At 48.2% G+C, this 27,590-nt stretch overlaps 2 protein-coding genes and 1 long non-coding RNA gene across 3 annotated transcripts; all 3 read left to right on the top strand.

Moving 5' to 3' along the window:
• Positions 1–6,376: 6,376 nt before the first annotated feature.
• LOC120679735 lies at positions 6,377–12,549 on the top strand. Its single transcript, XM_039961390.1, has 4 exons — positions 6,377–6,714; positions 7,634–8,204; positions 8,288–8,586; positions 12,213–12,549. The coding sequence occupies exons 1-4, from the start codon at positions 6,377–6,379 to the stop codon at positions 12,547–12,549; spliced, it is 1,545 nt and encodes a 514-aa protein (XP_039817324.1).
• Positions 12,550–14,775: 2,226 nt separating this feature from the next.
• LOC120679734 lies at positions 14,776–15,342 on the top strand. The gene has a single exon (XM_039961389.1). The coding sequence runs from the start codon at positions 14,776–14,778 to the stop codon at positions 15,340–15,342; it is 567 nt and encodes a 188-aa protein (XP_039817323.1).
• Positions 15,343–23,468: 8,126 nt separating this feature from the next.
• On the top strand, positions 23,469–24,877 carry LOC120678367. Its single transcript, XR_005676500.1, has 4 exons — positions 23,469–23,714; positions 23,787–24,062; positions 24,131–24,337; positions 24,423–24,877. It is a non-coding gene; the product is annotated as an uncharacterized LOC120678367 (long non-coding RNA).
• The last annotated feature ends 2,713 nt before the right edge of the window (positions 24,878–27,590 follow it).

The raw sequence follows: 27,590 nt of genomic DNA, 5'->3' as shown, positions 1-27,590 counted from the left end.
CAGATGATTGGTTGCATGTCATCCAAAGGAAGGTTGAGCCGTTTGGTTGTGAGGACCGAGATAAGGTTCTCTTGGCCGCCCACCAGCTCACTGGAACTGCCTTAGCTTGGTGGGAGAATTATTGCACAGCTGCCCAGGATGCCTTCACGATCACTTGGAAGGAGTTCGTGGATGAGTTTCGCCGCTATCACATGCCAGCAGCCACCATGAAGCGCAAGGCAGATGACTTCCATGAACTGCGTCAGGGCAACAAATCTGTGTAAGAGTATACTCACCAATTCATGGAATTAGGCCGCTATGCACCTGGTGAAGTGAGCAATGATGAAAAGAAGCAAGATATGTGTCGATGTTTACCACCAAGCCTGCTCAGGGATACCCTTAGCAGTAAGATTTGTAGGTAAGGATCGACGACTCTGGGACTCGATGGTGCAAAGAACACAAAGATTTAGACAGGTTCGGGCCGCGAGTTGCGTAATACCTTACGTCCTGTGTGGTAGTTTGTATTGCCTTAGGTGTTGATGATTGTTTGGAGGGGGTACCTGCCCGCCCTTTTATATCTGGGGGGACAGGTTTACATGGAAAGTCCTAACCGAGTACAGTTGGAGTCATACTATAACACAATCGGGTAGTTTCTTTTGTACTGCAGCTAGTTCTATGCCTATTCGGGTAGTCACAAAAGAGGTAAGGTACATCCATGAGCTATTCTTTACTCTAGAACATTCTATGCCTATAAGCAGTCCCGCTGCCCCGGGTCTGACAAGCCCCCGAGCTCTTTGTAGCCGAGTCCTGCAGGCGTCGAGTACTTGGTGGGCGTCTTTGAGTACTTAAAGTAGTCAGAACATCCTTCTGGTTGCTTCTGGGTCTTCCTTCAGAAACGTCGAGTAGTCCTCCAAGTACTTCTGGCTGCCTCGAGGCTGTGAGGTGCGCGAAGTACTCGCGCTACATATGGAGTAGCCCCCGAGCCTTAGATTGAATCACAGAATCAGACTGAGGGACCCTTCATTCTTTTTCCTTCCTTATTTTCCAGAAAATTTGAAAAATAAATCTCTGATACACATATCCCGCACCCCCCGAGCCTTAGATCAAAATCCCTTATGCTGCTGGTAGCCCCCAAGCTATTATTTTGAATTAAGGATTTAAGACGTGGCATCAGATTTTATTCTTCAGAATATTTGCAGGATTCATCAGATCCGGTATACGAAAAGACCTCTTTTTCGGGTAAAATCCCAGTAAAATGATACAATTGAATACGCCACACTGATTGCACCCGAAATAACTTCGGAAATAAAACCCGGGATGTACGCTATTTACTGTGTGCTCACGTGGGACGTTACTGTATGGAGAATCTGCATTATTGCATCCTTGAATGCACCCGTGAATGCTACCACTGTAGCGTCACGGGTTTTTTCTCCAGTAGTGTCCCTCGTGGCTATAAAAGGTGGGAGATAGGCTCTTGCCAGAAGCACCAACGTGTAGCAGCCATGGCTTATCCTTGGTGTTCTTGCTCTCGCCTTCCTGATGTTTGTGTAGTCCTTTCCAGCAAAAGATGCTAGAAGAGAACTTGCGAGTGACAAGAAAAGTCCCTGCTACCTTATCCTGCCACTCCCATGCTCTCATTGGATCCATTCTGGACATCATGTCCTTGCATCTTCTAATGAGGCATGTTTTCTATGGACTGGTTGAGTCTTGTTGTGTCATACTCTTGGGGTTCCCAGGTTGAGGGTACCCAAGAGCTGACATCTCTGGTAAGGAGACTTATTCTTGTCACAACGTATTCAGGGAGAAGGAGAAATTTCTCCGCAAGATGCTACAAGAGGACTTGCGAGGTGATTACTGTAATCTGCCTCCAAACTCTTGAAACTTTTCTTCCAGAATACGAGTATCATTATTCCCTTGATGGGAATAACAAGTTTGTACTTTGTCACGGCCTTGGGCCGATCTAACTTTCGCAGGCTTCTCAGGAAGCCAAGAAATGTGCGTGTAGACCCGAGGCGCTGTAAAGTTAGTTAGGAAAAAGTACTCGAGTTGTAATATCGAGTAGTTGTACTGTGTCGAGTACTTTCCTTGTTTTGGAATGTAATCCCAGTTAAGGAAAGAAGAGTCGAGTAGTTGACTAGTGATGTGAATGTTTTCTTTTTCTAGAATGTAATCTTAGAAAAAGGAATGTCTCAGAAAATCTCGTTTTTTCCGCGATTTGTAACAGACTGTTGGCCTGTTGGGTGTTTTTACTGTGCTACCACCGCCATTATAAAATGAAACGGTAAATAAGTTTTACCCCTCCGGCCTCCATTTACTTTCACTGCTTTAGATCTGTTCTCGCCCTCAAGCCCCCAGATCTAAAGTTCTTGCTTCTCCTTGCTTCCCAACTCCGCTCCTTTAGGGTTTAGCCAGTGTATGCGTATGAAGCGCTCCGTAGATTTTTGGATGGCTCCCAAGAAATCAAGCAAGGGAAAGAGTGCGACTGCAAAGCCAACCCGTGAGGAAGGCTGGAACATGAGTAAGTGCTCTGAATCTGACCTAGAAACTTTAGTTTCGGCTGGTCTTTTGGTTCCCAGATCTATTATCCAATGGCGTCCTGCCTTGGGTAAGGATCATCCGTATGAAAATATGGGGGAAATTGTTGCTTTCACACCTTATTTGGAACAAGGATTGGGGTTTCCTTTTTCGTCTTTCTTCTCTGGGCTCCTGCGCATTTGTGCGAAGCTTTTCTGGGCATCGAGTCCCATTTTGAGCTCTTCCGATGCCTTTTCCACTTGAAACCGCAGCCAGACTCCTTCGTTTTAGATGTAGTAGGAGGTGCGGGTCTCCAACTATGCAGAGGAAGGATAGAGTGTATATTCCTTATAGTCTTAGCAGTAAAGTAATCGAATGGAAACCCAAGTGGTTCTATGTCGAGAACCAGTGGGATAGCTTACCAACGATTACTTCAGGCCCTCCTATCCAATGGCTTGAGTGGAATAAGAAACCAGTCGATGAGAGTCAGATTCTAAGGCAAAATAATTTGACTTGAGAGGCAGTCATTTTCGACTGGATGAAGAGAATGATCCAGCCATTACAGGCTCGGGAAAAACTTGGTTTCCAGTAACAAGGAACAATTGACTCATCAAGGTACTAGGAGGAAGAGATCTCAGACGAGGAAGTGTTCAGTTGAGTACAACGACCGCTAAGGGATGTAAAGAAAATCCCAGTTGTTCCTGATACATTTTCTACTGCGAGTCCTCCGAAGCAGGTACTTAATAAGAGTAGTCGATACGTAGTGATCGAGTACTTTACCTTAGTGTGAATCTGATAGGATTTGCTTTCTATAGGAGAACGTGGAGCGCTTTAAGAGTAGTCCTTCACCGCCAGGCATTTATTCGCCTTTTATTATACTTTTCGATCTATTAACCAAGTCTTAGTATACTCATATGAGATTTCATATAAATAGTACTGTCGTCTAGCCTTGGTTGTGTAGATGAGGCGGCGGCCGGGGAGAGGAGTGACAGGGAGCTCAGCCCTACTCCAAGTACTGATACCCAAGCTGGGCATCCAAGGGGTACTCAGTCGGTGGCAAGGAAGCGTTGCAGCTCCTCCCAAACTGCTAGCGATAGATAAGTAGGTAGTTGTTTTGCAATCGAATACTTTTCGTTGTCGGCTTGCAAGTTTTGATTTGTGTTTTTGCTTTTTCAAGTCCGGCGGCTAAAATGCCACGGACATCAGCATCTGGGGATGATACTGTGGTGGGACAATCCATCCCTTTCACCATAGTGGACCCATCAAAGGGGACTGGGACTACTTTTTCACTGAGTAGTTCTGATGTAAATAAAGCCGGAGATGCGGGTATGCAGGCCCTAATTGTGAAGCCTGCCCACAAATTTGGCATCAAGGGGCTTGCTCTGAAGAGTTGATCCTTATTTTCAGATTTTATTTTAGCCACTTTCTAGTTGGATTAACCATTCTAAGTTTGCAACTATCTCTACTCAAACGTTGTAGAGCAACCATTTAATCATATAGTAGTATTATCAACATTTGTTCCACTTGTTACTCTGTGTGACCGAAAACATTAAGCAATCACATGCCGTGAGAGGCGGACGATTCTGAATCGAATTTCAACCTGGCCAGGGGAACCTAGACCACACGCATGGGGATCGACTTTGCTCCCACCCACGCTACTTTTCCCCTTTCTTTCCAGCCTGTGGATCCGGCACACCCCCCCGACTATAGAGTCCGACCACTCTGCACCCGTACGTCTGGACAAAAATAAACCTACTACTACCAAGGGGGTGCGAGATCGTTCCACTCACTGGTCCAATCAGGTACTTAAGCTTACCGATTATCATATTTCTCGGTATGTGGCTAGTACTTTCAAACGCTTAACGAAATGAGCCACACACCGCGACCTTAGCAAATTTTGACTACACCAGCGGGGTATCACAACTACACAACACCGCCCGTTGTCCTTATATTTCAGCAGGAATTTAAAGTCAGTCAAATCCTATATGCTCGCGAGAGGCAGGAAACCACTCGACTTCTACCATTTCTAGTTAGCAGGGCAACTAGTTGATAAAAAGATCTGGATATCAAACATAGGTACCTAGGGATAATGCATCCAAGGTTATCGATCAACGCCGAGAAAACTTATATGTAGAAATAAAATTATTACAACACATTATGAATAGTTAGATGAATAATAACTCTAAAAATAATGGGATTATGCACCGGGGCTTGCCTTCTTAGGCACTGTCAGGCAGAAGAACCTCTGGGGCTTGGCCCAGGCCTTGAGCTAAGTTAGTGCAGTTCAAATTAACCTCCTAATCAATACGAGAGTCCGCGGGCAACAGTTCGTATTCACCGTCAGCAAGATTAACCGTTTCTGTATGCAATGTAAGATTATGAGTTACACATGAATAATGATTTCTTTTCTTCACGATAAAGTTGTAGTCCAATAAAATAACTTAGAGATGATTTTTGTGAACTTATTTACTTCGTAGTCATTTATGGAGTAGTAGTTATTACTATGTTTCTTCATGAAGGAGTGTGGTTTGGTTTTCATTTTTAGCATTAAAACATAGCATGTTTTCACCATTTCATAACAGCAATTCTACTCATAAGCTAGTGATGAAATTTTAATGTAGAATAGCTCAGATACTTTAGCATCTATTGTATAAATTTCAGTATCTAACAATAGAGCATTTAATCATAATAATTCATGCAAATAGATTACTCTAAATATTTCATAAATTTGCACAGAATAAAAGACATGGATTATGGTGCTAAATGTTTTACAAAAGCATCTATATATCATATACTCAGTACTGTAAAATTTGCAGGTTTTATTTCCTTAAGAATCAGAGGTTATAAAATTAACAAAAACAGCAAGCTACTGAACCAGATTAATTTTACAGAGAGTTATACAAGGGATATGGTTCTCAAAATTTTACCAGAGCCTATATATGAACTGAACATGTTTCATAAAAATTATCAAGCATTATATTTAATATATAAATTAATTATGCATTTAACTATACATGAGCTAGCATAATAATTCGAAGTTCAATATGATCAGTATTGCATGTGAAATTTTTATCATAGCGTTTATGTGCTGTCACCAAGAATATATCCAAAAATCATGATCAAATATAGTATATTTTGCTCTGAACAAAAATAGTAAACCTAGCCATGATATATTAAGCATGATTTTTATCTGAAGAAAAACTCATGAACTATAGCTAAAACTTTGCAGGCAGGATTAAAAAATCAAAATAAGACTCCAGAAATTAATCTAGATTTTTCTAGGCACATTAACTATATATGATGATTTAAGTTGTTTTATCAAGCATTAAACATGGTATATAGCAAACTATCTCTAACAGTCCTGAAATTTATGGATTAGCAAGGATTTAGTTACACATGCATGTAGGAAAACTTCCAGAGCAAGATCAGGTCCATATTTTTCAGCATTAAATCATGAAATACATTAACAGATTTGAGAATCTTGATTGTTCTAACAAGTTAACTGTTTTATCTGGGTCTCATCTTTTTACCAAAAGCCTAACATTCTACCATTGTCAACATATCCAAAAACTAGGGTCATTCAGTGAGCAGAACTTCTAGAACATCCCTTAGTTGGTTTTCTTATTCTTGTTTCATAGATTAAAATAGATAGAGTTTCTGCATATTTGGTTGTTACAAAACTTGTATATTTTGTTACCAGGATTCCAGATCAACTGAGTTTGCATTTTTATGATTTTTTTGTGATTTGTTATGCATTTTTGAAGTTCACTGCCAAACTCTAAAAAACTTGCAACCAAACCCATATCCGAAAAAGAAAAATTACAACCGGGTCCTTCGCCGGCCTTCTCCGCCGTTGCATCTTGCCGGTGGTGTTCTGCTAGGCATGGCTTACTGGGGCTGCAATAGGGAGGCACCTTGGGTAGAGGAGTTCGAGAGCTACCTACCCAGGTCGATGTTCGGGTGGATGGTGACTGGAAACGTGCTCGCCGGCGATGACGGCGGCGGTGGTGCTTGTGTCGTCGGCGGTGCAGGTGAAGGAGAGCTCGGGGTAGTCGAGCGTCGCGCGCACGAGCACCGCGAGAGCGTGAGGAAGCTGCTGGGGAAGCTGTCGTGCTCGGACTCCCCTGGATTTGGCCGGTCCGCGGCGAGCCTCGAGCCGGCCGGCGGCGGCGCGGAAGGGCAACGACGTTTGGGTGGGTTCTGGTGGGATTCAGCACGCGTGTGAGCTTCACTAGAGTTGGGTGAGGCTACTGGTGCGGTCGGGTGAGGCAATGTGGGTGGGGTTGGCCTGCTCGCGCGAGCTCGAGCTCGCCGGCAATGGCGGGTGGCGGAGGGAAAGGGGAAATGAGGGGGGTCGCGCGACGGCGGGGGTTTTGGTCCTATTTATAGGCAAGAGGGCGTCAAGGTGAAGCCAATGGCGCCTGGGGGAGGTCGGTCTGGGCCGAGATGCGTTCGGCGGCGAGGTGGCGGCCAGAGGGGGCGGCGCTGTGCATGGCGGGCGGCGTGGCGCCTCGCCAGCAGGCCGGGGGCGCGTGGCAAGTGAGGGAGAGGCCAGCTAGCGTGCCAGGCGGCGAGTTTGAGGTCCACTGGGATCTAGATGGACGTGGACGGCGTCCACCGTACTCCAGCGGCGGGTGGTGCACCGCGGCAGGGGGCAGGGGAGGGGAGATGAAGGTAGGGAGTCATTTGCAATTTCTAAAAGTTCAGGGACCTCTCGGTAAACTAAAATTTTCTCTAATTTCCGGGGCTCAAATGAAAAAGTGTTGAATACCAAACTTGCATAACTTTTCAAGATCTACAACTTTTGTTTTATGTAAATTTTCATTTGAAACCCACATTTTGAACTATTTTAAATCTCCCAATTTGCACAAAAGGACTTTGAGTTTCATTCAGTTTTTGGATGGTTTTGGCTGAAAGTTCAAATGAGCACATGTCATTTAAGGTACCATTTATGAGCCAAACTTATTTTTGTGCACATTTTTGAATTGGATTTTGAGTAGGTTTTCACCCCTTTTTCTTTCTCATTTCAATTCCTTTTGTGTAGTTTGACTTTTATTTGACCTTTCCCTTTTTGAATTAAATTCCCAAACACTTCCTTTAAGTTTTATTTAGGTAAAGTGTTCTGTGTTTAAATGCACAGACACCAGAGGTGTCACAGTGGCAGACGCCCACAACGACCCCGCCGTGACAACGACCCCGGCAACGACCTCGACGGCTTCTCCGCCTTCTCTAGTCGGCTTCGGGCCATTCAGTGGCCCGCCACCTTCAAGCCTACCAGGATCGAGAAGTACGACGGCGAGTTGGACGCCAAGACGTGGCTGCGCACCTACTCCATCACCGTTCGAGCTGCACGCGGCGACAACGACATCATGGCCGCCTACTTCCCGGTCATGATTGGTCCCCAAGCTCTCAACTGGCTCGAAGCGCTCCCCGCCGGCTCCATCAGCAGCTGGCAGGATCTTTGCAACGCCTTCGTCCAGTACTATCAGCCATCTTGCCCGGGTCCCAAAACCAGATGGGATCTGGCCAGCGTCGTGCAACAACCGGACGAGTCCCTCCGCGACTACAAGAGGTATTTTGCTAACCGTAATACCATTACGGAAGCCGATGACAGGGATGTCATCCACTACTTCAACGAAGGCCTCCACAACATGGAACTATGGAGGAAGATGTTCGAGACCTACCCCAAGACCGTGGGCGACATGTTGACGGTCGTCAACAAGCACGCCGACATGGAAGAAGCCGAGCAGGCCGCCGCCGGCACAAGAACGACTACTCCGAGCGTCCCCCTTAGCGGGACAACCGCTCGGAACGCCGCCGCGACGACCGCCCACCTCGCCACGGGAAGAAGCATGACCGCGCCGAGTCGTCCAAGAACCGGGACCGCAAGCGTGGCCCCGAGAACACCGTCGCCATCGCCAAAAGGTCCCAGTTCCGCTCCACCCTCAACCAAGTGGACCTAGATCGACTCCTGGATGGCAAGTGTCCTTGGCACAATGATGCAAAGCACACCGCCCGGGAGTGCCGAGCACTCTCCAATGGTGTCATCAGGGACGACGACCCCAAGAAACCCCGCCGCGAGGACTGCGACAGGCCGGGAGGTTCCAGAACCACCCGGGCATGCCCACGGAGGCGCAACTCGCCCAGGCGCTGTGGCAGAACCGCCAAAATTAATTCGGACCAAATGCGTTAACCATCACTAATACAACTAAAATAGTTAATACGCACTTAATACAGAGAAATTTGACAGTCTGTCGGGTAAAATTCCGATAAAACCACTTGATTTCGGATCGAAACAACATACCTCACGCGAAGGTGAGTCCAGAGATTACATTAATCATAATATTTACCATACAACTTTAATAGTAAAAAATTATTATAACTAAGTTTGAGGATTTAAATAGGGTACCTTAGAAATTCAAAATAAAAATTGACAATTAGCGACGATATATGACATCATGATGAAGCCCGTACATGGCGTTAATTTCACCAAGTAACCTGAAAACAAGTCACAAGCAAGACTGAGTATACTAATACTCAGCAAGGCTTATCCGAAAAAGGGTATAAAATATCCCTTTAACTAGACATGCAAAGGCTAGTAAAAGCTCTAGGGTTTACTTTTGCTAAAAAGCTACTAAGAGTAGGTCCCTAATTTCAATTTTTAGCTTTCAGATTCTATGTTCATTAATTATTCTAGGTAAGCACCTATCTATACAAGCATGGTAAAATTATTTGCATTCAACCATATTGAAATCATCATTGTTCAACTTCTTACTCTATGCAGCAAAGGGATTAAGCAGTCTCAATCTTCGTGAGAGGCGGACGATTTTGAATCGAATTTCAATCCTTGCAAGGTAAAACCTAGCTCACACAATTGAAGCACTGTCGAGTCACTTCCAAGCAACCTTTGGCTTTTCATTCCGGTTCATGGATCAGTGCCACTCTCCCCGACTACAGAGAATCCCACATCTATGTAGTCGTGGTGTTGCAACATAATTTAATATAAAACCCTATCTCTAAGAGAGTGGGAGGTATGTCCACTTGCCGGGCCGATCAGTTACTAGGCTTGCTGCGTGCCATATTTACGGCATGTGGCTAGTACTTTCAAACGCTTAATCACCGCTACCACGCTGCGGCCTTAGCAAATTTATTAACACGGACGGATTTCCGATGAAGATGATGACCAAATCCGTCCATGGTCCTTATAGTGATTGCAGAAATGTAAACAATCAACACCTATAAGCTTGCGAGTGACAGGAAATCACCCGACTTTTACCGGTGCTATTAGCATAGCATCTAGTCGGACTTTGTTTCTAGTGTTCAATCAATAGGTCCCTAGAATTATGCATCTAAGATTTTCATCCAACTCCAATAACTTAAATGCACAATAAATAGTAATAAGTTGCATAAAATAATAGGATTATGCACCGGGGCTTGCCTTTAGTGACATCTATAAAGTCAGTAAGCTTTAGCTCTTCCGAATCGAAGTTCAAGACTTCAATTAATTCCACAACAATAGCTTGGGCTTCGGAAATATCCCATCTGGTTCCTGGATGAATTCGAACGTTCCGTCGACTAGAGATATCATTTCTATATGCAATGCAATAGTTGAAATTAGTGAAGTGCTTGAGTATAGCTTTTCTTCACTAAATAGTTGGTTTTCAAAATAGCTCACACCAAGAAAGCAATTACTTCATTTTCTACTTACTGGGCAGTCATTTATGGAGTAAAAGCAAAGATAACAAATTTCATAAATAATATGACTAGTTACTTTAAGCAACATAGAGTAGTTTCCTTCAAATCTAGAGTTTGAATTTAAAAGAAATCAAACAATTTAGACCTTAATACAAACATGGCATGGCTCTGCATTCAATCACTCAAACAACCTTGATTATCTATGTTAAGTACTCTGGCTACCCAAATTAGCAAACCCTAAACTAGGAACATGTCTTAATCCTAAAGATTTATGCTAAACAGAACTAAATAAAACAACTCTACCCTTCTAGACTCAAAATCAATCATGCAGCACATAAATCATGAATTATAACTAATACCACATGGTTAAAATTAAAACCTTAATCTAGACAGTGCAAAAATTCTTCCAAAAATTATCATAGATTATTTGTGATCAGTAGAGACCATGGTAAAAAGATGACCCTAAGAAAATTAACAAATCATGCTTTAATAAAAAGATAAGTGCATAAATTAGATTTAAACAAAGTACATGAAATAATAAACAAAAATCAGGTATTAGGGTTACCACTTTTACACAAGAACATGCATAGCACATAGGTTACATGGTTCAAAAATGAAGTCCAGCACAGCTATGGTTCAAGAGATAAAAATAAAACATCCATTTTCTAATAATTAAACTAGAGCATCCAATAAAAAGTGTCATACAAACTTTAGTAGTCTAAGTCATAGAGCTAACCAAGAGGAACACGATAAAATTTATTTCATATTTTTCTGATTTTTCTACTATTTTCTAGGATTTTTCAAAGTTCACAAGAAAAGAATAAAAGGAACATGTTTTCTTTACAAAAAGGTCCCTGGAATAAATTGACTCCTTGCAACTAGGCCCTTGGCCGGAATCAGGACAGAGGAGCGGCGGTTGGCGGTGAGTTGCGCTAGCGGAGGCGGCGCTCCGGCGAGGCAGGGAGAGAAAGGCTCTTCCGCTGAAGCATCACTGAGACGAGGTGAAACTAATGGAGTGCTCAATTTGAGCGGGGAGAGGCCGGAGCTAGAAGCTCCACGACGAGGTTGGGTCTCGACGGTGATAATGGTGTGCGACGGCGCTCTTAGGGCTCGTCAGCGGGAATGGCTCTGGGCAACAGGGTTTAGAAGCTTCAGTGGTGGGTGAGGAAGGGGGTTGTGGTGGCTGGGATGAGCTTGAGCAACGGGTCCCCGACGGCGGTTCTCGTCGGAGTAGAGGAAAGAGGCGGCGGTGGTAGTTGGACAGGAAAGGGATGGCCGGGCTATTTATAGCCCGGAGAGAAAGGGACGAGCACGAGAGAAAAAGGGTGAGCTCGCTGGGATTTTGTGAGCGAAAACCGGCGGTGCAAGTGGCTGTCCAGGGGGCGGCCGGCGCGGTTGCACGGCGCGGGGGCGTGGCCCGCATGCGGTGTGCCAGCAGAAGGGGAAAAGAAGCGGTGGCAAGAGTCCTAGCGACGAGTGGAGGTGGCGCGATCAATCTGGGGGCGAGGAAGACCGGCGACGATGGGTTAAATCGGCGGTGCCCCTGTTTCAGCAGACCGAGGAAGAAGAAAGGGATACAGTGGGTGGACCTAATTGTAAAAGGTGAAAAAGCTAGGGGGTTTTCTATAAACCTAAAATTTCCCGCTGTTTTAGGGCTCATTTTTTCAAGACCTACAACTTTCATGTTGTGCAAATTTTCACTAGATCAAAGGATTTTGAAATATTTTAAAATCCGTCAAAAGTTTTATTTGCTAAAGAATACAACTTATGTTTTAAATTTGCAAGGGTAGCCCTAAGCATACAAATTTCTTTTTATGAGGGTAAAAAGTGAAAAACAAAATATGTATTTTAATCCCTCATAATTTTTGAAATTTTTGCCTTTTGCAAAACTATTTTATAAAATAAAAAGACTTTGTACTTTTCCAAAATAACAAAAATACCCTTGCTAGGGAAAAAACATGGTTTAAATTTTTAAACAAACACAAAAATTATATTTTTAACCCCTAAAACCTGGTTTGTCACAGGCGAGACGACGATGACCAGAGGGAAGTTTTCCCAGGGAATTTCCAGGAAGAAGACAGGGCCGTCAACTTCATATACTGCGGCCCTAGCAAGCCGTCATGCTGGCGCAAGCTCAAGCTGGATGACCGCGAAACCAACCTGGTATTGAAACACCTGGTTGAACCCCTCCGGTGGTCGGAGATGCCGATCACCTTCGACCGCCGCGACCACTGGGTCCACCTGCCCAGGCCGGGTGCCTACCCTCTTGTGGTCAGCCCGGTGGTGAGCCAGGTCCGCCTGGCCAAAGTACTCGTCGACGGTGGCAGTGCCCTCGACATCATCTTCGCCAGCATGTTGTAGAGCATGGGCTACAACATGGCATCCCTAGTCCCATCCAACCAGGCCTTCTACGGCATCATCCTCGGAGCCGGGTCGACTCCGGTCGGCCGGGCCACCCTGCCGGTCACCTTCGGCACCCGCGACAACTACCGTACCGAGTATGTCAACTTCGAGGTCGCCGAGTTCGAGACCTCCTACCACGCCATCCTGGGAAGACCCTCCCTCGCCAAGTTCATGGCGATCCCTAACCACACGTATCTTCTCCTGAAGATGCCAGCTCCAAAGGGGGTCCTCTTGGTCTACGGAGATTTGCAGACCTCGTACGCGTGTGAGGCCAAGAACATCGAGCTCTCCGACACCCTGGAACGATCCAGGAACTCGGTTCTTGTTGCTCAGGCAGCAAAGAACCTCCCGGCGGATAAGCAGCACATTCCCGCCAAGGAGTCAACTTCTGAGTCGCAACTCGTGCCAGCCGTGGCAACTAAGACCATCGTCCTCCGGGACGATGAACCGCACAAGACCGCCGTGATCGGGGCCAGCCTCGACTCGGCGTAGGAAGGCGCGCTCACCTCCTTCCTTCGGGAGAATTGGGACATCTTCGCATGGAAGCCATCTGACATGCCCGGAGTCCCAAGGGAGGAGGCTGAGCACTCCTTAGACCTGGACAAGAAGGCGAAGCCCGTCAAGCAACGGCTCTGCCGCTTCGCGCAGGATTGAAAGGAGGCTATTAGGGTAGAAGTAACCCGGCTCCTAGCCGCTGGTTTCATCAGAGAAGTCGCACACCCAGATTGGCTGGCAAACCCAGTCCTTGTAAAAAAGAAAATTGGTGAATGGAGAATGTGGGTTGACTATACCGACCTCAACAAACACTGCCCTAAGGACCCCTTTCCTCTACCACACATCGACCAGGTCGTCGACTCGACGGCCGGGTGCATTTTTCTTTCTTTTCTTGACTGTTACTCAGGGTACCACCAGATAGCCCTCAAGGAGTCGGATCAAGAGAAGACGTCCTTCATCACCCCCTTCGGGGCCTACTGCTACAACACCATGACGTTCGGCCTCAAGAATGCCGGCGCGACCTACCAGAAGGCCATTCAGAGATGCCTCCAGGGGCAGATCGGGAGCAATGCCGAGGCCTATGTCGATGACGTCGTCGTCAAGACAAAATGTAATGACCAGTTCATTACAGACCTCTCCGAGACATTTGAAAATCTCAGGAAATTCAAATGGAAGCTCAACCCGACCAAGTGTGTGTTCGGTGTCCCGTCCGGAAAACTACTCGGCTTCATAGTCAGTAGCCGGGGCATCGAAACCAACCCCACCAAGGTCAACGCCATCAAGTTCATGAAGCCTTCCAGGAGCAAAAAGGAACTGATGAAGCTCACAGGGTGCATGGCTGCCTTGAGTAGGTTCATAAGCTGAATCGGCGACAGAGGCCTACCCTTCTTCAAACTTCTCTGGAAGTCCGACATGTTTGAGTGGAACGACGATGCTTCCAAAGCATTCCAGGAGCTCAAGGATTTCCTCACCTCGCCACCTGTCCTAGCAGCACCAGAAGACGGGGATGTCCCCCTCCTATATATTGCCGCCACCACCAGTGTGGTGAGTACCGTCCTGGTCGTCGAGCGCGACGAGCCAGATCACACCTACAAAGTGTAGCGACCCGTCTACTTCATCAGCGAAGTACTCGGTGAATCGAAGGCACGATACCCACAAGTGCAGAAGCTGCTGTATGCCATCCTCATCATGTCAAGGAAGCTCCGGCATTACTTCCAAGCTCACAAGATCAAGGTGGCCTCATCATACCCACTCGGCGACATCCTGCACAACAAGGACCCCAACGGCCGAGTCGTCAAATGGTCAGTAGAACTTGGTGCATTCTCGATCGAATTTACACCGCACTCCACCATCAAGTCTCAGGCGCTGGCCGCCTTCGTTGCCGAGTGGACCGAGATCCAAGATCCTCCACCCGACACCAGATCCGAGCACTGGATCATGTACTTCGACGGCGCCCTCAACCGAGATGGAGTCGGCGCTGTAGTCCTCTTCATCTCGCCGAAAGGTGAACAACTCAAGTACGTCCTCTAGCTACTTTTCAAGGCTACCAACAATGCTGCCGAGTATGAAGCTCTTATTCACGGTCTTTGGATCGCCGTCACACTCGACATCAAGCGTCTGTTGGCATATGGCGACTCCAAAGTCGTCATACAACAAGTCAACAAGGACTGGGAATGCACCAAGGAAAAGATGGATGCCTACTGCAAGGAGATCAGGAAGCTAGAAACCAAGTTTTACGGCTTGGAGTTCCACCACATCCCCAAGGACGACAACGTGGCGGCCGACGCACTGTCCAAGCTCGGATCCAAGTGGTCCATTGTACCACTCGGCGTGTTTGTTCAAGCACTCAATAGCCCTACGGTCAAGATGGAAGAGGAACCTCCCACAAAGCACGACTTGGTCCCGGCCATAGGGCAGGAGGTCCTAACCCTCGACACCGACTGGCGCTCTCCAATCATCGACTTCATCAAAAACAACAAAAGCTACCCAAAAGGAAAGGAGCACGAGAAGCTTGCTCGTCGGTCAAGCAACTACGTCGTCATAGGAACCGAGCTGTTCAGGCACTCGGCTTCCTCAGGAACCCTGTGCAAATGCGTTGCACAGGATGAAGGAGTTCAACTCCTTAGCGATATCCACTCGGGTATCTGCGGCAACCACGCGGTTCGCCTCTATCCTCATGGGAAAAGCCTTCCGATCAGGCTTCTACTAGCCCACGGCCCTGGCCGATGCCCGAAACATCGTCAGGCGATGTCCTAGGTGCCAGTTCTTCTCCAAGCAACAGCACGTCCCGGCTCAGGCCTTATGGACCATACCGCCTTCCTAGCCCTTCGCTTGTTGGGGACTCGACTCGGTGGGACACCTAAAGACTGCCGTCGGTGGATACAGTCACATATTTGTGGCGATTGACAAGTTCACAAAATGGATCGAAGTCAAACCAGTGACAGCCACTACAGCAGCCAAGGCAGCCGAGTTCATTGAGGAGATATCACACCGATTCGGGGTGCCTAATCGGATCATCACAGATCTAGGTACTTCATTCACGGGCTCTGAGTTTTGGGACTACTACCAAGAAAGCTGCATCGACATTTATTATCCCTCCGTGGCACACCCCAAGTGCAATGGCCAAGTTGAAAGGGCCAACGGCTTGATCCTCCAGGGGCTCAAAGCCAGAATTTTTGACCCGATCAAAAAGTATGGCGCAAAGTGGCTCCAAGAACTACCCAAAGTAGTCTGGGGACTCCGCACTTTGGGCCCCAGGCGCCGAAACACCGACGTCTCGCCTGACTGGCGTGCCCGAGGCCTGCACTCCAGGCAATCATCGATAGTAGGCAATCGGCTCATGCCTGAATTCCAACAGTACCTGAAGAACGGGCAATGCCAGTGGTCGCGTATAGCTTGACACCTCCCCAGCGTTCTCCCCGTGCGATGCTCGTACTCCTCCTCTTCCGATTCATACCGGTGACGCAGCTTGTATTGATACTCGTATTTTTCAAGAAGCCGATTGGAAGCTAGGAGTTGATTGCGGATGTGACACACTTGTTCCTTAGTGATATGTTGCTGCTCCGACTCGTCTTTATCCTGGGGCCGTTTGCCAGAATCGGCCTTTTCCCTCTGCTCGTCACGGCGGCGTACGGGTCCCGCCATGTTAATCTGGAATGCAAAATTCTGGCCCCCCGGGTATAAGATCTGACAGCTCCACCATGTTAGCCTGTGGGAACGGTTCACTGTCAACCTTAATCGTGTGTTGGGCTAGAATTAATCGGCCTTGCTCAATAGCCAATTGGATCTGCCGACGCAGCTCCTTGCAATCACTCGTGGCATGGGTGAACGAGTGGTGCCACTTGCAGTACGGCCTCCCCTGCAGCTCTTGCGCCGTTGGCCGCTTGTGGTTCTCTGGGAGCTTCAACTATTTTTCTTTGAGCAGTAGATGGAATATCTGCTCTGCCTTGGTCACGTCAAAGTCAAAGCCCTTCACAAGCCCCTTCTGTTTGACCCTCTTGCACGGGACGGGGTTTGCCCCCCGGGTCCACTCTGCCACGGCCACTTCTTGTTCCCCCCAGAATCATCAGAATCATCTGCTTGGGCCATGTTGACAGGGCGCTTGAATTTTTCCTGGTACAGCTCAAGGTGATAGTTCTCATACGCCGTGAGCTTCTGCACCATGTGCGCCAGAGAGGTGAACTCCAACTGAAAAGCCAGATCCTTGATCGGCTTAGCGAGCCCCATAACTACCAAATCGACTGCCTCTTTTTCTGTGATGCGCGATGAGTAGCATCGATTCTTAACCTCTCTGAAGCGCTGTACGTACTCTGACACATTTTCCCCTCGCTTCTGCTTGACTTGGGCGAGATCGGCAATCCCGGCTTCAGCGGTCTCTGAGTGATACTGGGTGTGGAACTGATCTTCCAGCTGCCTCCATGTACGGATCGAATCTGGGGGCAGTGACGTGTACCATCCAAAGGCTGAGCCCGTGAGAGACTGGCAGAAGAACCGGACCCTTAGAGGATCCGATACTGAGATCATCCTGAGCCGCATTAGGTATCGGCTCACATGCTCGATGAAGCTGGCCCCTTTTGACCCGCTGAACTTGGTGAACTCCGGGAGCCGATACTTGGGTGGCAACGGGATCAAGTCGTAGTCACTTGGATATGGCTTGGAATAACCGATCGCCTTTCTCTTGGGCAGAATGCCGAACTGGTCCCTTAGTATTGCGCTAACCTGCTCCACACTAAGAACTCCTGGGGCCGAGGGCTCAGCACTCGGCCCGGTAGCGTACTTTGCTAGCCATGCTTGTTTCTCCGTATCTGTTCCTGAAGCTCCCGTAATCGCCAGCTGTCCCGCGCGTGTTGGTTTGATGTTGTCAGGTATGTACACGCACGTGTAGCCGTGCGGGATCTCCTTAGGCGGCTCGCTCAGGAACTGGCGCTCCCCGGGGTCACCGCCGATCTTGTAGATGACGTATATCGGCGAACTTTGCGGTCCTGGGGTTGTGAGCGAGTATGATACTGGCGGCCTGGAGTGAAGCAGGGCTTCTCCCCTGTGACTCCCCAGGACTGGTCCCGATGGGGAGTACTGGTTCTTGATCACCTCCTGGACGACGTGATGCGCCACGCGCTCGAGCTCGTTCACTAGGCTTTCTGAGTGCCGATGAAGCGAGTGAGCCACCATGTAGTTCATCTCCTGGTTCAGGGCCCTGGTGCGCTCCTCTGATGGTACGGACAGGTCAACGTTGTCAAGAGTGCCTTCGGGTGAGAACCCCTTCCACCTGATGCCGTGGCTGCGGGTCTTCTCGAAAGAGCCGATGAGATCAGCTTCAAACTGAGCTTTGACCTCATCATACTTCCACTGGTGTTCTGGAGTCAGCTCTTCATACGTGACAGGTTTGGTGACCGGCGGAACCGGCGCTTGGTCCTGAGGTCCAGTCATCCAGGCGGTGGACGTTGTTGCTGATGGGTCCCACCGGGCGTGCCAGAATGTGTTGTCGGTCAAAACCCACCGGCGAGTAGCGACAGGCAACACGAAGAGCCGGGAGGCTGCCGGGGCGCTGGCTGGCACCGGTCCCTCGGTCAACGGCCCAGATCCTGGCACACGACGACGCTTCCGGAGATGCAGGGCGTGCCACCTGACCTATACCTGGTTAGGAAGGTGCGCACATGCTTGCGACGATTTGCCTGCATACACAAACACTTGTAAACATTAGTCCGAGCCGTGGTCGGCTCCCCGGGACGACTCTTGCATCGGCTTATAAAGAGCCGATCGAGTCCCGGTGTCAGATCAGATCTGTATATATCTGGATATTGATGAATAGAGCAAATAACTGCAAAAACTGCTTCAATTAAATCTAGCTGATTCAATCTACGACGGTAAAAGCTTCACTGCTAGGTCGGAACATCCTACACGTAGTTGGGCCTAACGAGCGTAATAAATGACTCAACCTTAACCAGAATAGAGGCCTAAGAATAAGCGAAAGCCGATTCCCGGATCAATTCCCTGTTAAGATCAAGGCAAAGCATCTAATACGTCGCCGGATCGTCCAACCCGTTTGCAAGGCCTAACCTAGCAGATATTAAGCCAATTCTTAAGTATAAGAACAAACCATAACAGATTAGATCAACTAGATACAAAAGGAGCAGGGTGTTATCTCTGCGCAACTAATTCCATGCAACGACAATTAGCGTAAGATTAATACATGATCACGCAAAAATAACATGATATTCGTAGATGATAAACAACAAGAGCATAATAGATCTACTAAAGGTCATGCTACGAATATCAGGATAACTAGCACTACTCGCCATAAAAACGCTTCAGTACGAGTAATACCAAGGTAGAGGCAAGAACAATGCTGCCCTGATCGCAATAAGCGATCAGGGCAGCATGGCGCTTACTTGGATGAAAACCCTAGAATTAGGGGCGGCGGTGCGCCAAGGTGTTGTTGCAAAACGTGATGATGTTCTCTCTTTTACGAATGTCATAGGGTATATATTTATAGTCCGGAGACTTGGAAAACAATCGAAACTAACGTGTCCATATTGGACTCTATCTCTAACTGAACTAATCCTAAAGGTACATGGCCCAAATGGCCCGAACGCCCACGCAGGAGCCGATTCGTAAGCCTCCTTTAATTTCTGCATTAAGCCCAACTCACTCGCGGCCCATTAATTAACCCTGTTAATTTATGGCGATAACAGTTACCCTGACCAAACGCGCACATTGATGATCTGCTCTCAAGCGCTAATCAAAGGGCTCAGAGATCCCTTTCCACATACTCGGCAAATTCAGAAAAGAACTCGAACCGTGGGCACAACATTAACATTAAATTAAAAACATTATTTACATAAATATTGTTCTTCGCTGGTCCATTCTGACCAACTTTCCTTGCAGCAAAACAAATGAAACAAATTCCTGGAGACCGGCAGCCTACAGCTCGGAAAACGCTCGGCGATCTCCAGGACGGCGGCATGGTTGGCCTCCCACTCGGCGTCCGAGCAGTCCTCGGGGACGTCGTCTCCCACCGGGTCCAGATCCGCTTCCGGGAGGTGGGTCTTCACAAGACCCAGGGTATGCTGCACTGCATCCTTGGTAGCTTCCTTGACACAGGCCTCCAACCGGCCGCGTGACGCCTCTAGCCTCTCAACCAGGCTCTCGGCAGCCGCCACGCCCTCGGGCTTGAAAGCCCCAAGCAGCGCCTCCAGCGGCCTGCTCAGGCGATCCAGCGTCGCCCGGCCCTGCGCCACTTGCTCCTCCGCTTCTGCAAAAAGCACTCGGCTGGGTCAGCCCAAGCTAAAGAACATGACAGAAAGAACACAGCGTATGATCTCCGGGTCATACCTCACCGAGCCTCCCGTTCCAGGCGAAGCTTCTCCTTGGTGGCGGCCACCCGCGCCTCGGCCACCTCTCGGAACTTCTGCAGCTCCTCGTTGGCCTTGATGTAGGCCTCTAGCTCTAAACAAAAGCAAGTCAGAGACAAAACAGCGCGCAAAGAACTCGGCAGACATGACTCCGACTACATACCGCGCTTCTCCTTGCGCAGAGCATCCTCGGTCTTGACCTTGTCGGCCTCTAGTTGGCAGCTCCTTGCCTCCATCTTGGCCACCCTGGCCTCGAGCCTCGCCACTCGACTGATGGTGGCGCTCCCTTCGGCCAGCTCCTGGGCGGCCTGCTCAGACAGCTCCACAAGAGCCTGACGAACAACTATGCATTACAAGACAACGCCTCCAAGAACAAGTCGGCTTCACAAATGGAGGAAGGCAGGAGACTTACCTCGACCCATTCATGGGTCAGCTTGGCACACACGACCATGTGGCTGCCAAGCGATTCGCCCTCCTCGGCCTCCTCCTTCGCCGGTGGGGACCTGACCCCCTCGGCGGCCTCGGTGGGCTCGGCTCGGGTCCCGTCCGCCTCGATGGCCGAGACCTCCGCGGTCTGGACCACCTCGATGGCCGGGACCTCCAAGGCCCCGACCTCAACGCCCATCGCCCCTTCATCGCGGGGCGGATCCTGCATCTCCACGTCACGGGGAGGGGGGAGACCCTGTTGCTAGCCACCTCCTCCTCCTTTTTCTCCTCCTCGCGGCGGGCACGGCTCTTTACCGGGCTTGCCCGTGGTGACGCAAGCTTCGCGGCATCACTGGAACCGCCCTCATTGGATGACTCCTCCGCCTTCCTCTTGGCGCCACTGAGCGTCGCCCTCCTACACCAACAACAAGGGCGCTAAGAACGACTCCAGGTAACAAAAATCAAGACAGAGAAGGATCATGATTGCAGAACTTACCCGCCGCTGCGACGCAGCAGGAACTTCAGCCTCAACGGCGCGGCCGGTGGAGTCCCCGAGCCCAACTCACTCGCGGCCCATTAATTAACCCTGTTAATTTATGGCGAAAACACATGCCCCCTGGTTTTGGCAATAATAATTCTAAAACAATTCCGTCGCTTCATCTTCTGTTGATGCTCATTAAAACGCACTGCAACCACCACGGAAGACGCAACGTCTCTGCAGCCGACTCCTCGCAGAATGTGAAAGTGTCGATCCATCTTCCATTTTTCTATTTAATCTCACCCTGAATCGACTCCTTTCACCACAAACTCTTCTTCCTCCCTAGCCAAACAACACAGAGCACCCAAACCTCCTGTAGCCATGGCGATCTCCTCCTCTAGCTCCAATTCCATCGGTTTCCCTCTCTCCCCCTCTTCATCGAGTTCCTCCGTCTTCTCCCTCGACCCCATCTCTGAGAGCTGAGAGCCGGCGCCGGAATACGACCCGATGGCAGCGCATGAGGTGCTCGCTCCTTTGCATTGGGACGTAGAGGAGTTCAATTTCGGGGTCGTCTCTGAAGACGACGAACCCAAGACCAACGGCGAGGACCTCCAGCTCCTGTTATAGGAAGAGCTGGAGGGGAGCAGCAACGACCACTTCTCCTGGGACGGAGTTGATTCCTCCTCGGAAGAGGAAATCGACTCCTCCTCTGACGAAGACGACCCGATGGCCGGAAACGCCTTCCGATTCCTCGGCTCTTCCGAGGAAGAGAGCAAGGAGGAAAGCAACGGCGGCGGCGGATGGAGCAGCGACGACGAAACCAGCGATGGCAGCAGCGCTGACAAGGGCAACGACAGCGACAACGACGGCGACGACAGCGACGGCGGAGATGTGCCGGCGCGAAGTCCCAAGCGCCGTAGGCACCTAGGTACCTCCAGGTGGTAGATGTAGGTAATACTGTAGGAGTAGTACTGTAGCGTAGATTGAGCCGAAGGATTCGCTCCTTTGTCAAATCGGCTCTTCCTCTTGTAAAAAACTTTATCTTTAATGAATAAAGTTCCTTATTACTTAATTGCTTGCTCGGACAACCCTCCAAAAGCCGATGGCACCGCATCGGGCTTTACCAATAACCAAGAGCCGACGAAATAGATATTCCAAATCCGAGCATAACTCGAAAATCCCGCTCCATAAATTCAAGCGAAAACTCACAGAATCCAAAACTTGAACCAGAGCCCGCAGAACAACCAAACCCTAAGTTGGCAGATCTGAACCATGGCGGACTCTGAAGCTCAAACAGCGAGATCTCCAATCGTTGATACGGCAATCCTCGGTCTGAAGGTAATATTCAGCCTGTCCTTTCAACTTTCTTCAGTTCATTAATCCTCCGAATGAATTAAACTCCGAAACATGACACCATATATAAATTTCTAAATTTCTAAACTCCAGGTGTCAGACATCCTTTTGCCGCATCCTTCCAATCTCAAATCCCTTTGTCTTGGCCCACGAGCTTATGAAAATCCCACAGATCTAATCTCCTGTGAAGCGAATAGAATCCCATTCGTAAGTCAAGACATTAATTTAAATTCCTGGGCCGACTGCTTAAGAGCCTGGCCTAATCCACTCGAGAGCTGGATTACATGGTATAGCAGAGTAGCAAAAACCTATATGCCCTTGTGGCAAGAACTGAACATAGCTGATGCACTCAGTCTATCATTATCCCCCCTTGATAAAGATGAAAACCTTCTGAAAACCATCGGCTATTTCTGGTCCGATGCTCTGAACTGCTTCCTCTTTGGTCATGGACCCATGGCCCCTACTCTGCTAGATGTTACCATGATTACTGGCCTAGACATTAGTTCCCCTGATCCTGCAGCCCACAGAATGGTAGAAGTCCCCTTCAAACTTTCATCCAAGGCAGACTATACAAACTGGAGTACTTACATGAACCATCACATGAAAATAAAAGGTCTAGTAATTAAAAAGGAACACACAACCTTTCTAAATCTTTGGTTAGAACATTTTATCTTCTGTGGCCCTTCCTTAGCTCCAACTAAGAATTACCTTCCTTTGGCTTATCATTTGGCCCATGGCAACCGTACCAGCCTAGGCAAACTTTTTCTCAGATAAACATACAGATGTCTCCATCTGATGACAACTAGTTTGCTCAGCCAAAGGAAACTCAAAACTGGAGGCCCTTGGTGGTTTATTCAGTTATGGGCACAACTCTACTTTCAGCATCAGATTCTAAACTTTCAAAGCCTCGCCAAGAATTCCTTCCCCAATGAGAATGGCAAGCCAATTAGATGCACCAGCTATGGCCAAGCCCTATTTAGCCTCCCTGGCAGTAAACTGAACTCGACAGATGCAACAAACTGGTTTAGAGTTTTCTACAAAGGTCTAGACAATCCCCTCTACTTTCCATTCACTGAATCTGAAGCCTTTGAGAACCCAACTACCTTCAGGCTGGATAGCTTCGCCGATGACGTCAGTACTCGGCATCTATACTCCATAATGATCCGACCTGGCTTCCTCCCTGTTGCATATGCACTTCCAACAGAATCACCAAACCAGGTTATGAAACCTATCAACCAGTCGTAGCAGCTCGACAATTTGGCTTAGGACAAGTCCCTCCCCACTTCCATATTCACCACTTAGTGGAGAGTAGAGCCGATTTACCCGATGGCCTTACTAGTTCAAGATGCTACAGCATGTTTGAAAACCTCCACATTTCAATACCAGCCGATCTATCCTTTACTCTCTCGTCAATCGGCTTTAACACATGGTGGGGCATGTGGAAAACTCATGTATTCAGAAGAGCTTTAGGCCCTCTTCAACAGCAAATTGATACTGAATATGCAATCCCCGAGGAAGAGGTACTAAATCCGTGCACTTACTCTAAATCGTCCACCACTTTACTTGGCTAACCCTGCTCACCTTGCTTACAGCAACAAGATGGTCCGGAACCCATGACCAGTAACGGGGAGCCATTTTGCTTTATTCCAACCGCCCCTGATGTTCTTTTTTTGCAAGGGATCACCGTCAATAAAGAAAGTAATAATGACTGTTCAGCCAGGCTCATCCCAGTCGGCTTCTAAGCGGAGACAAACCTCTGGAAGTGCTGCCCCCGAGTCCCGACTAAGAAGAGGAAGATCATCTCAAGACGAGTCACCAAGAAAACAGCACAATCTTCCCCGAAATCATCAGAATCCAACACCAACCAGGTAATTTATCTTTCCAAAACTTCTTCCATACGCATATATATTCTGGTTGACTGTAATTCCTTTTCCAGGACGCAGCTGGAGACACTCTCAGTACTGGAGGCTCGGCACAACAGGAAACCACCGTTCATGAAGCCGACACCGGGACAACTGAAACTCCCGATACTCCGATGGAGTTGCGTGACGAACATGCTAACATAGCTGATACCCCAGTTGCTGCCTTAAACCCAACCGGACCGATCGCACTCGGACCGATCATTGCTTCTTCCTCAGAACAGGTAACACTATACGAGCCGATTTTAAATCAGCCGATAACCCCATTAATGCATCTTTTTCTCAAAACTAACTCTAATATCTCCACAGGGCTTCAACATTTCAGACTTGCTCTCCTTCGGCCCAGCATCAATGGGTCTGATCGTCCCTAGAGCGAAAGTACCGCCATCACAGCAGCCGATTGACCTCGCAGATCAGCTTCATCACATCAAAAATCTGCTATCTGCTCCAATCAGTGCCCTGATTGATGATTCCAGTGAAATAAAGAAAATCCTCGAGCAGATAGAATCCCAACTCCTAAAGTCACTTCAGGTCAAGCTCTGGCCAGCCGGCCATCTTCCCTTCTTTCGGGCAGAGGTGAAAGCAGCACAACATAGAATAGAGTTACGCCATTCTCAAATCCCTCTAAAAGCCGACCTCGCTCAAAAGTGCAAGATGCTCAACCAGAAGAAAGCAACTCTGGACGCCAAAGCCGATATCTCCGCAAGTACAAGGCGACTCAATCTCTTGGAGAAAGAACTGGTGGAACTCGAAGAAAAGGTCCGCACCACCCAGAGACTGATCCAAGAGGAGAAAGTCTCGATTGCGGACTTCAAGCAAGAAGCCCAAGACATAACCGAGCAGATACAGGCAGAATTCGCAGAGATCAGCACCTTGAGTTAGCAGATAGTAACAGGCGATGACAAGGACAACGAAGCGATCATAGCAAGAGCCGATGGCATACGCACAGAAGCCATCTATGCCATAGAAGGGTTCGTGAACTAGTTAGAACAGTTCAAAGAACATTTAATGTTGCATGTTAAATCTGAAACTGGTACTTATTAAAAACATCTTAAGTCGATGGTTACACATCGGCTGCCTTGCTTCTCTTATATATGTATTTTTTTACTGGCCAACTCAACGTGTTGGCCTCTCCCACTTTTTTTTGCTGGCCAACTCAACGTGTTGGTCTCTCTCACTTTTTTTTTACTGGCCAACTCAACATGTTGGCCTCTCTTTTTTTACTGGCCAACTCAACGTGTTGGCCTTTTATAATACAGTCAGATGAATTTCATCAGCTCAATATTCGCCTTCCCACATGCTCGGGAAATATTTCTTGAGGTATTGGCCATTGACGGCTACAGGAAACTTGACACCGTCCAATTCTTCAAGCATGTACGCATTTCCAGGCATGACCTGATCAACCTTGTACGGCCCATGCCAAGTCGGAGACCACTTACCATACTTCCTATCTTTAGTTCCCAATGGTAGCACTGCCTCCCAAACCAGGTCTCCAACCTGGAAGTCTTTTGGCCTGACCCTTTTGTTGTATGCACGAGCGACTTTAGCCTTGTTTTCCTTGATCTTCTCAAGTGACCAAAGTCTTAGCTCTGTGAGATCCTCCACATTGTCGCTCATCAAGGCTGCATACTCCTCGGCCGACAAATCATTCCGGAACTCAACACGCCTCGATCCGGCCGTGATCTCCCATGGCAACACAGCATCTTGACCGTAGACTAGATGGTATGGTGACGTCTTGATGGATCCGTGACACGAAACATGATATGCTCACAAAGCCTCTGACAACACCTCGTGCCAGCGCCTAGGATATTCATCAATCTTCCTTTTGATCAGCTTGATAAGGCTCTGGTTGGATGCTTCAGCCTGACCATTAGCCTGGGCATAATATGGGGATGATCTGATCAGCTTGAACCCCGTGTCATCAGCGAATTTCCTAAATTCCTCCGATATAAAGACCGATCCTCCATCGATCGTAATGGTCTGGGGAATCCTAAACCTATGAATGATGTGCTCTTTAACGAAACTGATCACATCTTTCGACACCACCGACATCATGGGTACCGCCTCCACCCATTTTGTGAAATAATCCGTGACAGCCAACACCCATTGATGACCTTTGCTGGATGGCGGGTTAATCTGGCCAATCATATCCATGGTCCAACCCCTGAACGGCCATGGCTTAATGATAGGATTCATTACTGATGCCGGCACCATCCGAATCTTGCCAAATTTCTGACATGCCTGACATCTCTTGTAATATTTAAAGCAGTCCTCAAGCATGGTAGGCCAGTAATATTCCGATCGCCTAATCAGCCACTTCATCTTATGAGCCGATTGATGAGTACCGCAGGCTCCCTCGTGAACCTCATGCAAGAGCCGATTCAACTCCCAAGGCCCTAGACATTTAAGCAGCAGTCCTTCCAAAGTCCTGTAGAACATATCGTCCCCTATCAGAACATACTTCATAGCTTTGAGTCTTATTCTTCTGGGTGCCCCCGAGCCGAATCCTTCAAATAATTGAAGATATCGGCTCTCCAATCTCCAGGTTCTAGAAACTGAACCTCTACATCGACCCCATCGGCTGTTTCCTTATATCCGGAAGCCATCTGTGCCAAGTCATTGGCTTCATTGTTCAGAGTCCTGCGTATCCAGTGGAAATTAATGTACCTGAATTGTGACATCAACTCACGGCACTGCATCCATATCGGGAAAAGGGCCTCGCTCTCACACCTATATTCTTCCGTGAGTTGAGAAATCACCAGCTTCGAATCTCCAAATATTTCCACCGGTTCTGCACCAACTTCCAGGAGTAATTCCATCCCCCTGCGAACGGCCTCATACTCTACTAAATTATTGGTGCATGGAGTAGTCATCCTGATGGAAAAGGAATAAGTCGCCCCTCGAGGCGATACCAAAAGAATTCCCATGCCGCACCCATCGTCACATGCCGATCCATCAAAAAACATGGCCCAGGCACATATAAACAGTGCAACCACATCGGTGTTGACCCTGTCTGCAACGAGATCCGCCAGAGCCTGTCCTTTGACTGCCTTCGCGGGCTGATATCGGATATCGAACTCTGACAATACAAACATCCATTTTCCAAGCCGGCCTTTTAGAATAGGAGCCGACAACATGTACTTTATAACATCCGATTTGCAGATGACAATCGTTTCCGCCGAGAGCAAAATATGACGAAGCTTTGTGCACGTAAAGAATAAACAAAGGCAAAGCTTCTCAATCTCAGGATACCTGGTCTTGGCGTCTAACATGCGCTTGCTGAGGTAGAAAACCACCCTCTCCTGGGCGTCGTGCTTCTGAACTAACACTGAAGCAATGGAAGTATCACTCACGGACAGGTACACGCAGAAAGGCCTGTCTTGCTGGGGAGGAATCAACACTGGAGGCTTCGATATGTATTCTTTGATTTCATCGAAAGCCCGCTGATATTCTGCCCCCCAGTGAAACTCATCATCA

This window comes from Panicum virgatum, chromosome 6N (assembly GCF_016808335.1).
Source record: "Panicum virgatum strain AP13 chromosome 6N, P.virgatum_v5, whole genome shotgun sequence".
Classification (NCBI taxonomy): domain Eukaryota; kingdom Viridiplantae; phylum Streptophyta; class Magnoliopsida; order Poales; family Poaceae; genus Panicum; species Panicum virgatum.
This window is presented reverse-complemented; position numbering and strand designations above follow the sequence as displayed.